The 14,199-nt window shown below is 25.6% G+C and overlaps 2 protein-coding genes across 2 annotated transcripts; both read right to left on the minus strand.

Annotated features, from left to right (window-relative positions):
* Positions 1–869: 869 nt before the first annotated feature.
* Positions 870–7,171, minus strand: LOC113382877 (mitochondrial ribonuclease P catalytic subunit-like). The gene is made up of 8 exons (XM_026621125.1): positions 7,025–7,171; positions 5,967–6,324; positions 4,348–4,536; positions 3,453–3,710; positions 2,704–2,953; positions 2,207–2,343; positions 1,818–2,013; positions 870–1,014 (listed from the first exon to the last, which is right to left on the minus strand). Exons 1-8 carry the CDS (start codon positions 7,119–7,121, stop codon positions 877–879), a joined length of 1,623 nt encoding a protein of 540 aa, XP_026476910.1. The 5' UTR covers positions 7,122–7,171; the 3' UTR covers positions 870–876.
* Positions 7,172–9,180: 2,009 nt separating this feature from the next.
* LOC113382878 (cytochrome b5-like) lies at positions 9,181–10,970 on the minus strand. Its single transcript, XM_026621126.1, has 4 exons — positions 10,772–10,970; positions 10,614–10,702; positions 9,456–9,548; positions 9,181–9,342 (listed from the first exon to the last, which is right to left on the minus strand). Exons 1-4 carry the CDS (start codon positions 10,883–10,885, stop codon positions 9,258–9,260), a joined length of 381 nt encoding a protein of 126 aa, XP_026476911.1. The 5' UTR covers positions 10,886–10,970; the 3' UTR covers positions 9,181–9,257.
* Positions 10,971–14,199: the final 3,229 nt, after the last annotated feature.

Consider the following 14,199-nt stretch of genomic DNA (forward strand, 5'->3'; position numbering starts at 1 on the left):
TTTTTGCGCTATATCTTTGAAACGGCCCAAAACTAATCTTCACGTCTTCTCATCAATAGAAATCGAATGTTTTTTGAATCATTCAAATCGGTTGATTCATGCGCCCGAAATCGTGGACGAAAAATTGTATCCATTCATTTTTTTTCTAAGGTATGGCAGAATGTTCAGAAACCTTTGAAACGTAAAAACATGCAAAAACTTTCATTTTCGATTTTTTTTGCGATTACTATAACTTACCCTACGGAAAGTTAAAAATATGCAAATTGTTCTAGAAATATTGTGTTTACTTATGATTTATAATAATTTTAAATAATGTATATATTATTATAATAATTAGAATAGTTTTTAATATTTTTGTCTTTATTTTATAGACTTGGTATCATAACAACGGCGGTTGGAGACAAATTTCAGAAAACGCCTATCAATCTTTACCGCCAGTAGTAAGATCTGTATTTTCAGAGACAATGACATCAATTGTGAATTACATCAATTTTACTTATGATTATCTAAATACCCTCGTTAGAAATGCCCGAAGAGAAGAAGAAAATAATGATTCATAAAGATAAAATAAAATAGTTATTGTTAATAGTTATTAAAATGTGCTTTTTATATGTGTACCGATTCATTTATTTTATAGAACCATTGTGACTTTACAATTTATAAACTATAAATTTGCTGAAGATATATGATCTAATATTTTTCTTATTATATGTCCTTATTTTCTTAATTTTTAACATATACGCAATATATATAAATTTTATGATTCTATTGACAAATTTTATTCATATAAATAATATTCAAACATCATCTTAAATAATATTCATTTATATAGTTAATAATAAAATCTCTAGTTAACCTGATCAGTCGTGACATTCTCTAAGTTTTTGGTCTTAAGCATATCCATTCCTGCGGCAGGTCTAAGAAATAGTTAGTGTTTGGTTTGTATTCCTCAACAATAGGAATGTGCCATCCATTATCATTTTTTTGTGCACTGGGAAGATACTTCAATGGAGGCTGAAATAAACATGAAAAAAATGTAATAATTGAATAATTTATTTCATTGTCCTTAAAATAAAAAAAAATAGATTAACTAAATACATGTTAATTAAACAAATGTATAAAATAGGTAAAATAGAATGACAATAAGTACAAATGATGCAGCAGCTTAAATTTACAATTTATTAATATATTGCAAACCAAAAACCAGCTTCTTTAAAAGAACTATAACTGATAATTATATATATTTCATAATTAATCCAAGAAATAAATTAATTGCTAAAATTTTAATATTGATTGTGAGAGAATTAATAATAATTGTGAGAAAATTAATATTAGCTTCTAGAAGTTTATGTTTTTGCCAGAAAAAACAATTTACAAATTTTACATTGTGTCGGTGCTTTAAATCATTCTGAATGGTTTGCTACCAAAATTGGAAACAGTGTGCATATGAATGTGAGCCAAAGTTGGACATTTTGTTGACGTTTTCTCAAACAGGTAAAATATGAATTAAAAATTTAAATAAGTGTTACCTAGTTGTTATTAACTGAAATACTATAAAACATACAAATTTTTAGTTTGTGCAAATGTTTAATTTGTGTAAAATTATAATTTTACATGGCAGTATTAAAAAATGAAATAGATGAAAAATAAAAATCTTCAAGAGAAGAGAACAATTTCTTTTAGTTAAAAATAATGTCAGAAGAAGCTTCAGTATTTACAATAGTAAGAGAAAAATAATAGTTTTAATAGTAATTCATAAAAACAACACAAACAATTCTTTGAATTAATAATAACAAATCATAAAAAGCAAGATTTACCGTTAAAATAATTGTTCCATTATTATTATATCTCTCAATTTGATATTGACAACTTAGCTGCCACTTTTTAAATGTCTCTCTTAATTCTGAGTCTTCCAAAAGAAATCTGTGACCACGCATCAAATCACGTGATACAATAATAGTCTTAGGGCCACTAGAAATTGCAGCTTGTAACAAAAATAAATCATCAAAGGATCTGGAATCATAAGCAGGACAAAAATAGTTTATATCTTATAAATAAATATATTATACTAGACACTTTATGTAGTAAATATAACATAACTTATCAACTAGCATTAAAACACATGCTAATTGGTTACTATTTACTAGGTTTGGGTAATTGAATGCTAATTTATTACTATTTAAAAAACATGATATTAGGAACTTACAAGTCTTCTGTTAGAAATACATGTGCCTTCTGTTGTAAATATTTTAATTTACCAGGAGACCATTTTATCATGTGTTTTCTTCCAAGAACCAAAACGTTCTTCCCAAGATCGGTGAAATGTTGAACAACATTTGTCAGCTATAATAGAAATTTATAATTATTATAAATTATATATACATATAGTTTTAATTATGAAAAATTAATTATGATTAAAAACCTTGATAAAGCTAATTACATGGTTATTATAATACTTACACAATTAAATACTATACTTTACAAATAAATATTTATGATTTTTGATTCACATTGATAAAAATGATTGATAACTGATTTAGTTTTTAGTTAATATTTAATGATAAACTTTATGATGGCTTATAGAACTCACATGCCAGTGATAATTAGTTAAAATATGTAGTTACTCCCATTACCCTACATATTCACAAAAAAACTGAGGTTCAAGAATTTTAAACTTACTAACAAAAATATTTATATACTCACAATGTTGGCCAACTCATTGTACTTCTTCTTTCCAGAACAAAAAGCAACATTTAGACCATCTATAACTACATCATATGGAGCAGTCTGTTTGATCATGGTCCGAAAATTCTCTAATTCTGTTGGGTTTGACCTCACGAATACATCTTTTCTTATCAATACACGATTCAAAAATTCCTTTTGTAACTTTTTGAAATCCTTGGCCAATACTTTTATAGGTGCCAATTTTTCTTTGCATGCTTTGCAATTTGAACTGTAATTAGTAGAACCATAAAATAAATAACTAATAAATAAAATAAACAAAATGTTATTGATAAATGATAGATAAATATTTCATAAAAAAAAACATTAATATAAAAGAAAATTATTTGTTATGTACTCTATGAAATATCACTATCTTATTTGCTCCACTTTCTAGCATTAAATAAAAACCTTTAAACTATATTTATAAAAATACCCAATCGATAATCAAATCAACTTGTTCATATCAAATATTTCTTGACAAATCAAATTAACAGATTTCAATTATGAATGTGATTTAAAAATAATATTTAGTAACTGTTATAACAGAGTAGTAATTTTAATAATTAACAATCAAAGTATTAAATCTTACAATATAAGATTCCTATAGTTAAAACTGATTTCATAATTATGAGCACACAATTTTGTTATTCACTCATAGATTTCTAAAAAAAAATCCTTACTTGAAACGATAAAAAAATAGTTTATATTCAAAATAAATAGTTATTTACCCTTGAACAACTTTTGAAATATTTCCTGTCCATCCAATTTTTTCGAAGGCATTTACAAATTTCATACCTACATCTTTAGAAACTCTAATATCATTATCTGCTATAATTTTAAGCATTTTTTCTAAATCTTGGAGTAAGATTTCACTTTTATTATGTTGTTCAAAATTTCTCAAGCAATAGTTTATCCACGATTCATATACAGAACATGTAGGTTGTCTATCCATTTGTAACATTTCATCAAAAAGATTCCAACCTATTCTGAAAGATTTTGAATAAATTTCAATTGTTAAATAAAATTAAATTAGTACTTGCACAACAATTTTAATTTGAAAGCTCATTCTCAAGAAAATATTTTAAAACAAAACGACGAATACAAATAATGGAAAGATACGTTATTAAATATAATACCGTTTATCGAAACATGTAATAAACTATTTATTTTTCATCTAAAAAAAGTCAATAAAATTGTTATGATAATGTTTCTTCAGATAAATAATTTCAATCTATTATATAAATTATTTTATTAAATAAATTGATTAATCTTTCAAAATTATCAAATTTAAATTCATTTGGAAAATAACAAGTAAAAAAATTAAAAGTTTTGATGCTAAAAAACTTTCCTCTTAAGATAATATTAGTTTAATGATTTTTTTACTTTTATAAATTTTACTAGAAATGAAATAAAAGCTAATTAAAAAATTTATGATTTTTGTCATCAAAAATATCTTAAATAAAACAAAAATGAACTACAAGCTTTAAGAAATACAAAGCTTTGTCATTGAAGTCATAAAATGCAAAAAATAATAAAAAAAAATCTAGTTTAATAATTTAAATAGAATGAATAAAATAATATGCATTTCAAAAGAATGAGTATTAGCATTTTGATAAATCTTACTCAATTTCACTGTTATTAAATGCTGTACTAACGATAATACTATATATTTGGCATTTTGGTTTTGAGGTGATTTTTATCATATCAAGAATTTTGAGGCTTTCTTTCCATCTTTCAGTTAGCACCAAACCATGAATAACATTGCTTCCATTAACAAAATCTAAAGTTCCAAGCTTTAATAGCTTTTCACACCTGAAATAATTAGAAAACTATCACTATGTATATATATATATACAGAGCCGGTCCTGCCTTGCATGCGATGCATGCAAAAATGCGGGCGCACGCCTTAGGGGGCGCCAAAACGAGGTTCGGAAATGAGATTTATAATATATTATTTTTTATTTTTTTTAATATAAAATCTAGAATACTTAATAGATTATAATAAACAATCCAACTTAACTATGAGTCATAAAAGGCATATTCAGTTTGCAATGTGATATCAATAGAAACAATTAACCAAATAATAACTCTGCAAATTTGTAAATTATTGTTCTGCTTATTGTTTAATGTACTCTTAAATTTTTTTCTTCGTTTAAAGTTAACGTGGAATCGAAAAAGAAAATATTTAGTGTTCAATCCCGTAAGAGCAAACCTACAAAAGTTTAAATTAATTATTGAGCGTTAATGATGAAAAATAGCAAGCTGATTTAGTTAAAATGGAACTTGTTAAAAAATGAAAAATGGGGAGTCAGTCCTCAAAAACTGGCTTGTTTATTCCGAAAAATTGTATTTTAACTTTTGTTTTTGTTGCAAACATATCACATCTGATGAACTTTGAACGTTGAAGTCATGCGTGGTTTGGTTTATGGAGCAAATATGAAAAATGAAAGCAAAATGTACTTAGGAACAAAATCTTTAAGATTTTTTTACACATAATTTAATTATTAACTATGCAGAAATAATAAAGATACAAATATAATTTGTTTGTTTCAGTATAGTTAAGGGAATATGTAATTTCTTTGTATCTTTTACTAATCTTTACTAACACTTTAAAAAGTTTAACTTTAAAATAACAATCTGATACTCTGAATATGATGGGAAAGTAAAGCTGAATACAATTTGGCCCTTACGATACCAATAAGGAGAAGTTTAATTCAATTTTAGATATTATAAATAATGATAAAATAAACTAAAATAAAATTTAATTTAAAACATGGAATATGAGTGTTATGTCTTCTTTTGCTCTTTTGTCGTGATAGGCTCTTTAGAACAAATCGCATAATAAATAAGTTAAATGTTTCAAAATCACAAATATTAATATAATTATGTTAGATTTAAAAATATTTGATTATGATCAACCCGCGAATAGCCCCGAGTTTTTAAATAAATTTAAAATCAATGTATTTTATACGCTTTTAGACTATATCTAATTTTTTGTGTACTAAAGTGTGTGTACAAAAATCTAGAATGATTAAAAATTAATTTAAAAAAATAAAGTAAATGTTTATATAATTTCAATGAAAAATTGTTAAAGCAGTTAAAATTATTGGTTGGGGGGGGGGGGCGCTAGAACAAATCTTGCATGCGGGCGCTGAGGACCCCAGGACCGGCCCTGTATATATATATATATATATATATATATATATATATATAAATTTAATAAAACAAAATCAAACTCTTACCATCCCAAAATTGATGCAATTTCTTCTGGAGGAACATCTTTATTCTCATAATGGTTATGATAAGATTTCAATATCTTACCGATAGTGGCAAAATTGGGATTGATATTATGTGCTTTCAAATAATTAACATAAGACTTTGTTAAATTTAAGTTTTTACTGCAAAAGCCAAGGACTATTGCATCGATATTATTTTTATCAATCATTGTTTTTTGTCCTAAGACTACATTGCGCAATTCATCCCATTGCTTATTATCTGGAATTGACTCAAATTTTTCGACTAAAACACCAACTTGTTCATGGTGTCCATTATCATTTGAACTGACTTTATTAGTATATTTGTTACTTTTATAGATACTACCTAGAAAAAATAATGAAAAAGTAATGCAATATTGAATGACTTATGAAAAGTAAATGTATTTTATATAGTAATATATAATTAAATAATTATCTGACGAGTTTGATTATTGTAAACTTAAATTTACATATTCTGTGCAAATCAATCACAATTTTATTATAGTCTCAGATCATTGATCTATTTCATCATCATGAACTTTCAAGAACAAAAGTAAATGTTGATGTTTTGAGACAAAAATATACTTTTCAGCTTTTAAATATGTTACTGAATATTTGAATAGTTACTGAACATTTAAAATTAAGCCACAAATTCATATGTATTTTTTTTGATAACTCTGAACGATTACTAAACTGACTCAATTCAAAACTCATTTAGTACTGTTTAAAAAACTTTGTATCGAGAATATGAACAACACATTTAGGAAAATGTTTGATGAATTACAAATATAATTTAAATCATACAAGGTATTTTGGCACAGTTTTTCTTAGAATTATCAGTGAGAATATTTCAATCAAAAAGAATTAAATTAGTAGAATTATTTGAAGAATCATAAAGGTATTTAACATTCTTTGTGAATCAGACCAGGGTTTATGAATTAAATTTCTGAACTCAAAACTAATCGATTAATATTATATTAGATCCAGTAAACTTTGCAAAAGTAAAATTTGGATTTATAGCTTATTTATTCTATAAATATAAGTACCGGTGCCCACAAATCTTTGTGCATGTGGTTTAATGTTATTTTGTTTAATTTCAAACAATATACATCTTGAAAATCCTTGCACAATTCTGGAATACATATTAAAATAAATAAGACAATAAAAACAATGTATTTAAACACTAGAGACAATTCATTTTTTAGAAAATATATACATGTGAATACATTTTTATTGTGTTTGATTTTGACATATTCTTAACCAATTTTTAACCTCAAAAATAACACGTTCTTAGTTTTTGGCGGGTGTTTTGAAAATGATTCACAATATGAAACTTTTCCTCAAAATGTATGTACACTTACAATAATAATCCAAACTAGAACGTAAAAATAGTTATATACCATAATTTTCAATTATTAATTAATAAATGCATTTAATAAAATATCAAATATCTTATTTAAAAAAATATAATATAAAGCAATCAATAATAAAGGGTTTAGAGGAGAAAAAGCCATTTCTATTTTATAATAAATATAATAAATTATGCAACCTCGAATTATTATGCTGTGTGCTCAAATATTCAATATTTATGACAAAGTTAATGCTGCATCTTTGATGTCCACATCTTGAAATATAAAAGAAAAAATATTTACTAGCCATGTTTATGAATATGTACATATGCACTATCATATTGCCCCCAAATTAATTTACAAATTGATTCTTTCAATGTAACATTTTAATAAATTGTTACTGAAATCATAATCATTTTTTCAATTACAAATTTAAAAGATACTAGACTATGGGTGCATTCGACTTGGACGCTTACGCGCTGTGAGCGCGCCGTGAGCGCGCTTTCATCGTTCGACTTGGCGCTGTGAGTGTGGCATAAGTACGCTCGTAGCACCATCGTAGGATGCTCGTAGCACATATTTTGCGCTCACATACGCTCACGCCACAGAGGTAGGGCAGCGTGAGCGTGAGCGTCAGTTGTTTTTACTATCTGTCATTTCATTTGTTTATTAATTGTCAAATTCATTATAATTCCGCAAAATAGCAAGCTGTAGATCACAATTATTTCTTAATATTAATATTGATATTAATTAATTTTAAATTTAATTAATTTTAAATTTCAATTTTAATATTACTATTAATTAAGCATAAGCTAACCAAATTTCATTTATTTATTAATTGTTAAATTCTTTATAATCCCGCAAAAATGCCAAGTTGTATATCACATTTATTTTTTATTCATATTATTTATTTTATTTTATTCATATTATTTATTTATTTTAAATTCAATTAATTTTAAATAATTTTAAATTTAATTTTAATATAACTATTAATTAAGCATACGCTATCCAAATTTCATTTATTTATTAATTGTTAAATTCTTTATAATCCCGCAAAAATGCCAAGTTGTATATCACAATTATTTTTTAATATTAATATTAATATTAATTAATTTTAAATTTAATTAATTTTAAATAATTTTAAATTTTAATTTTAATATTAATATTAATTAAGCATAAGCAAACCAAATTTTATTTATTTATTAATTGTTAAATTGTGTATAATCCCGCTGAATGATCCAGAAAGTAATAAAATTTACACAATTACCGTTACCGCCAGTTGCCGCCATTTTGATGCTTATTGACGCTCACAGTTTCCAAAACGAACGGAATTTAGTTATCGATTCTGAGCGCTTATCGGCCAAGTCGAACGCTAAAAATTCGTGCTTATAAGCGTGAGCGCTCACAGCGCGTAAGCGTCCAAGTCGAACGCACCCTATATTTATTCAAATTACTATATTTTGTACTTGACATTTTGTCTCCAAGCATTTTGATTATGTTAGATACACACAAATATTTATAACTAAATATATATATTTCACTGGTAATTGTTCCGTTTGATATAGTTTTTGTTAACAAGTGCAATATTGTAATACACGTATTTATTAAAATATACCACCTATATATAACACAATAAATACATTACGAAAAGGAAAATCATTTAATAAACAATGAGTATTATAAAATATTACTAATTTTAAGCATGTAAATCAATAATGGATGACCATTTTTAAAATAGTTTCATAATAATATTTACAAAAAGATAATAAAATATTTGGTATTAAAAGTCTTATTATTGCATCTAGCAAACCTAAACCATCTATTGTGACAAACATTAATTTCTAAAACCCCCATATTAAACTAAACATGCAAGACAAATTTGTGTTCCGTTATTTCATCAAAGAAATAATACTTTATCAATCTTTGTAATTTACTTGGACACATGTTTATATACTAAAAAGTTGGCCCCAATACATATAGCTACACCGAGAGTAATTGCTGCATACCTGTAAAAACTATAAAAAAACATTATTATAAACTGTTTTTTAAACCATAATTTTAGAACACTGACTAACAGGCATCTGATATTTCTATTATTACAAATATATTACAATTTTAAGTTACTTACTTTTGTTGTAAGTCAGCTTTTAGGGCATCATATGTGGAGGATTTAGATGGTTTTTCTTCAAGGGTCCCGATTAAATACTTCTGCATTATTTTTCTGCAAACATAATAAAATTCTTGAATTATTCAATATAATTTCTTTTCATTAAATATTAGTACTAATTAATTAATTAGCTCTCTTTTGTCATATTTTAAAGAAGATATTGAAATTGTTATTTTTTATTCATGTAGACCAGTGGTCGCAAACTTTTTTAATCATTTTACCCAAAATATTTTTGTATAAATTGATATTATGGCAAAAAATAAAAAAAATGCTTCTTTATAGCATCATGATAATTTTGTAGTAAATATTAAATTAAATTAAATAGTAAATAAAGCTATAAAAATTCCATGAAGTATTCCACCGAATACTTACAGACAGAAACCAATATTCATTCACTAAACAACATAATTAAAATAGAGAAATGCAAATTAATACACAAAATGAAATATAACAGAATTAAAACAAGTACAACAATAGACATAAATCAAGATATACATGAACACTACACTAGACAACACGAACATTTTCACATTGCACATAATAGAAAGAAGAAATTAAGAGAAAATGTGATATCAAGCGCAAGTAAAATACCAGTAACAACAATTACTTCAAAAAGAAAATAAATTTTATAAAGAAATTGATTGAATGAAAAACATTGAATAGATATTTAAAGATAGTTTAATTATAATAATTATTTTATTATTATATATTGAAATAGACAAATGATATGTATATATAAAATATGAAAATTGCTTCATAATCTCTCATATTATTAAATATTATATCAATAAATAAAAAAAAAAAAATAATTTTTAATTTGAATTTTACTGAATCTGACTTATTATTGGTGCACAGATGTAACAAATGCAGTAAGAACCAATTAAAAATATATACTATTTACAAAAAAAATTCTATTTTTACCCCATTTGGTGTAATTTACCCGACTGCTGACCCAGACAGACTTACATGTTCTGAACAAGACCATAATAGTCAAAAAAATGTATAATTTTATGAATGTATAAAGTAGATTTTTTGAAGATATTATACTCATGAAAAATTGAAAAATAAAAAATTATATTATTACTATTAAATAAATATTATTTAAATATTATAACTCACTTAGCATCAGGGCTGTGTCCAATATCATCGAATTCTTTCGTTCCATCCGTACCACCATTGTCAAGAAGTATCTCTGGTCCACCAGGATGCTGCAAAAATGCTTGATTTAATAATATTCCATAAAAATTAATAAAATTTTATAAAAACATGTGTTTAACCTCCTCTTTGTAGGCAGTGACATCGTATACTTTATTGTGTATAGCTATCCACAAACTTTCTGCTGTGTTATGTTTCTTGACTTCATCCATAGTATACGATTTTAAATTCGACATTTTGGCAGTAGTTTTATTAAACAATTTTAAGTAGAAGTCACCAAATTGTTTCTCGGGAATGAATGAAGAAAGACCAATGTCGGCGGTGTCCTGTTACATGTCAGTTTGACATTTACGAGAGTTTTTTATAGGTTGGTTGCATTGACATCCGCGTTGCCAAATATGTAAAAATTTAAGAGTTCCGTTTGTTTCAAATGTTACTTTGAAATGGACAACGTGATCAACCGCAAACATTAAATTTGTTAATCAATCTTTGGTGTATTTTGAAATTAATAATTTTTAACAATATAATATTAATATATAGAAGTGAGAAAGAATTTTTATAATAACTCTTTGAATTTATTCCAAATAATTAAATATTTTGAAACATTTTTTGAAATGATCATTTCAAAATGAAATTACAAAAAATATAACTACCATTTTTTTTCATAAAATATTTTTGCAATATATATCAATAAATTACAAATATTGAAATTAAGTTAGTTTTTACTTCATGGGCGAGGTGAAATGGAAAGACCAAAAGGCAATTAGATTCAATGTCACATTTTCAATTTTGAAAAGATTTCACGATATAATAGCTATATTATTCAACCAATGCAAAATATAAATTTTTTGGGTAAATTTTTCACTGCATATAAAATTGATCCATTATTTCGTCATAAATATTCATCATCAGAGTTGGAATAGTTATTTATTAACTTTCCGTAAGGTAAGTTATAGTAATGAGCCGAAAATCGAAAATAATTTTTTTTGCATATCTTCACGTTTTGAAGGTTTCTGAACATTTTGGCATATCTTAATTTTTTGACCACGTTTTCGGGCTCACGGATCAACCGATTTGAATGGTTAAAAAAACATTCGATTCCTATTGATAGGGAGAATGCTGATTAGTTTTTGGCAAAGGCAAGTCCAGCCGTTACGGATATACAGTGCAAAGAGTGCAGAAAATAGAAATCGAGTTTTTGAGAGAACGGAGCATCCGATTTGAATGATCTAAAAAACATTCACTTTGTAGTGATGGGGAAAAGTGGTGATTAGTTTTTGGCAAAAGCAGGTCCAGCCGTTTTGAAGATACGGAGCTAAATGTACAAAAATGGCAGTTTTTGAGAGAACTAAGTATCTGATTTGAATGATTCAAAAAACTTTCTGCTTGTTTTGACAAAATAATTGCTTCTGGAAGAAAAATTGTTTCAATTTTTTTTGTATATCGAAAATAATTCAAATTTTAATTTTAATTCTGGCTAAAATTCTAAAGACCATTTACATACTTTAAATAACTAATTTTAACTTTGTAGTTCAGTTTATATAACTCTTATAAATAAATATTAGTGCAATGCAACATTATTTTTAATAATCTATTTGATAACATTTAATATTCTTCGAACATTTCGTTACGCTGCGGTAAGTTCCAGCAATTTGCCTCAAGGCACGATGCCATACACCACTAGTTTAATTTATCTGTTGTATTTTCCTATTTACTTATTACTTATTACTATTTTCTATTACCATTTTTTTCATTTTATTGTTTACAGTAAAATGCCCACACTTTTATATAGATAACAAAAATGATAAGTCGTAAAAATCAAGATGATGACTGGTTATACATCTTCTTCCTTCTATTTTCAAAAATTGTTGTTCAAAAATTTTAACTTCATTTGTTTTTCAGTTATCAGTGGTCGACCTTTTTACCAGCGGAACCTCAAGCCCTTTTTTACCCTATCAATTTTTTTCATTCAGTTAAGATGAGAAAAAATGAAATATTTTCGAAAAAAGCCAAACATATATGCATATGCGTACTAAAAACATATGTATATTCGTCAAAATTTGGATACATGCATGTATTACCATGTTAATATATTTAATAAATGGACTTTGAAAATTTCGATAAAATGTGTTTGGAATTTTTTTTGAACAACTCATTTTGATAGTTTCAAATATTGGCAGTATTTTTGGTAAAAGCAGAAAATATTTGTAACTGCATTTTTACATAGTCTAAACTTCTGCATCACAAAATTTCTAATACCAAAATAATTAATATCATTAAAATTGCAAGTATTCTAAAAATATATATATTAATTAATTTGATCTGTCTAATATTTGTTACAAAAATTAAAGTTTTAACTGAATTAAAAGTGAGTGCATTCTGGTAATAAATTTAATTTTTTTTATGATAATATTTGTTTTATGAATCAAATTATCAGAAACAAAGTCATATTTAACTTGTAATAAATCAAGCAAAAACTACACGCGTGCGATATGAATTTAACAATCCGTGTTAAGGTAGAATTGAAAGATAATTTTGTAAGAAAACATGTGGTTCTTGTTCTTTTTAAAGAAGAAAAAATATTTTATAACATTTATTTGTGTATACATTTGTTGATATAAATATATAAATGTTAAGAATATCCATTATTAATAAACCTATTTTGAGGTTTTAAAAATAAAAGGGTCAGAAAAACTATGTGTAGACCCGTCCCGAAAACAAAATTTTGACCAGGATAAATATCGATATCAAATTCTATTTCAGGAATGGTGGACCAGTATTTTTTACAATGGAATTTTTAATTATAGCCCTTATAGAGTGAACCCCATTAATTCATTAAAAACGTTAACATTTTTTCCTTAATATATTATTATACGAAAAAACTTTTCTTCGTACATATGTTAATTGTTATCCATATTGTAAAATAATTGTATTTTTAAGTCCTCTTGGAACAAATCTGTGGGCTTTTAATATTAAAAAAAAGAAATAAAAGTATTTTAAGTAAAAATGGATTTTTTTAATATAAAAATAAACTAGCCAGTATATATACAAAATGCATTGGTCTTAAATAGCCAGAATAATACATGACCAATGTTAATGAGGCTACACCAAGCCAATATTTAGCAATTTGGTAGGCAACATTGGTTCCAAATCGCCAGATACATCTGGCCAGGATTAATTAATTACGTGGTATGGTCAATATAGACCAATGTTGGTTTAACTATATGGGCTCAATATAAAAAAATGTTCAATTTTTATGACCAGCCGATATAGGCTTCAAATTTCACCAATGTAGTGAAAGTCAGTCGATCTTGGCCAAAAACTAATAAACACGATGCCCAATATCTTTGAAGCCTTTATTGCATTTTTAAAATTGATTTAGGGTTTTTGGCTAAAACGTGGATGAATAGATTTGCACGTTTCTGCTTATTACACAGAAACGACTTGGCTGATTACCACAAATAACTGTTAAATATGAGTCCCTAAAGAGTTATATCAAATAACTTTTACTTATTTGTGAAATTGGTGCAAATTTTGGGATGAAATTTTG

The sequence above is a fragment of the Ctenocephalides felis genome, unplaced genomic scaffold (assembly GCF_003426905.1).
Source record: "Ctenocephalides felis isolate EL2017-DRISC unplaced genomic scaffold, ASM342690v1 CF-g0.4_SCAFFOLD_03570, whole genome shotgun sequence".
In the NCBI taxonomy this organism is placed as follows: Eukaryota; Metazoa; Arthropoda; class Insecta; order Siphonaptera; family Pulicidae; genus Ctenocephalides; species Ctenocephalides felis.

Bases quoted from the DNA above. Each gene is read 5' to 3' on its own strand.
- LOC113382877 (XM_026621125.1), bottom strand. From the start codon at position 7,121: ATGTATTCCAGAATTGTGCAAGGATTTTCAAGATGTATATTGTTTGAA. The intron at 4,537-5,966 runs GTAAGAGTTTGA...TAATTATTTCAG, and splicing joins ATTGCATCAATTTTGGGATG to GTGTGAAAAGCTATTAAAGC. The intron at 2,014-2,206 runs GTAAGTTCCTAA...TTATGATTCCAG, and splicing joins GTATTTCTAACAGAAGACTT to ATCCTTTGATGATTTATTTT.
- LOC113382878 (XM_026621126.1), bottom strand. From the start codon at position 10,885: ATGTCGAATTTAAAATCGTATACTATGGATGAAGTCAAGAAACATAAC. The intron at 10,703-10,771 runs GTTAAACACATG...GCATTTTTGCAG, and splicing joins TCACTGCCTACAAAGAGGAG to CATCCTGGTGGACCAGAGAT. The intron at 9,343-9,455 runs GTAAGTAACTTA...GTTTTTTTATAG, and splicing joins AAAGCTGACTTACAACAAAA to TTTTTACAGGTATGCAGCAA.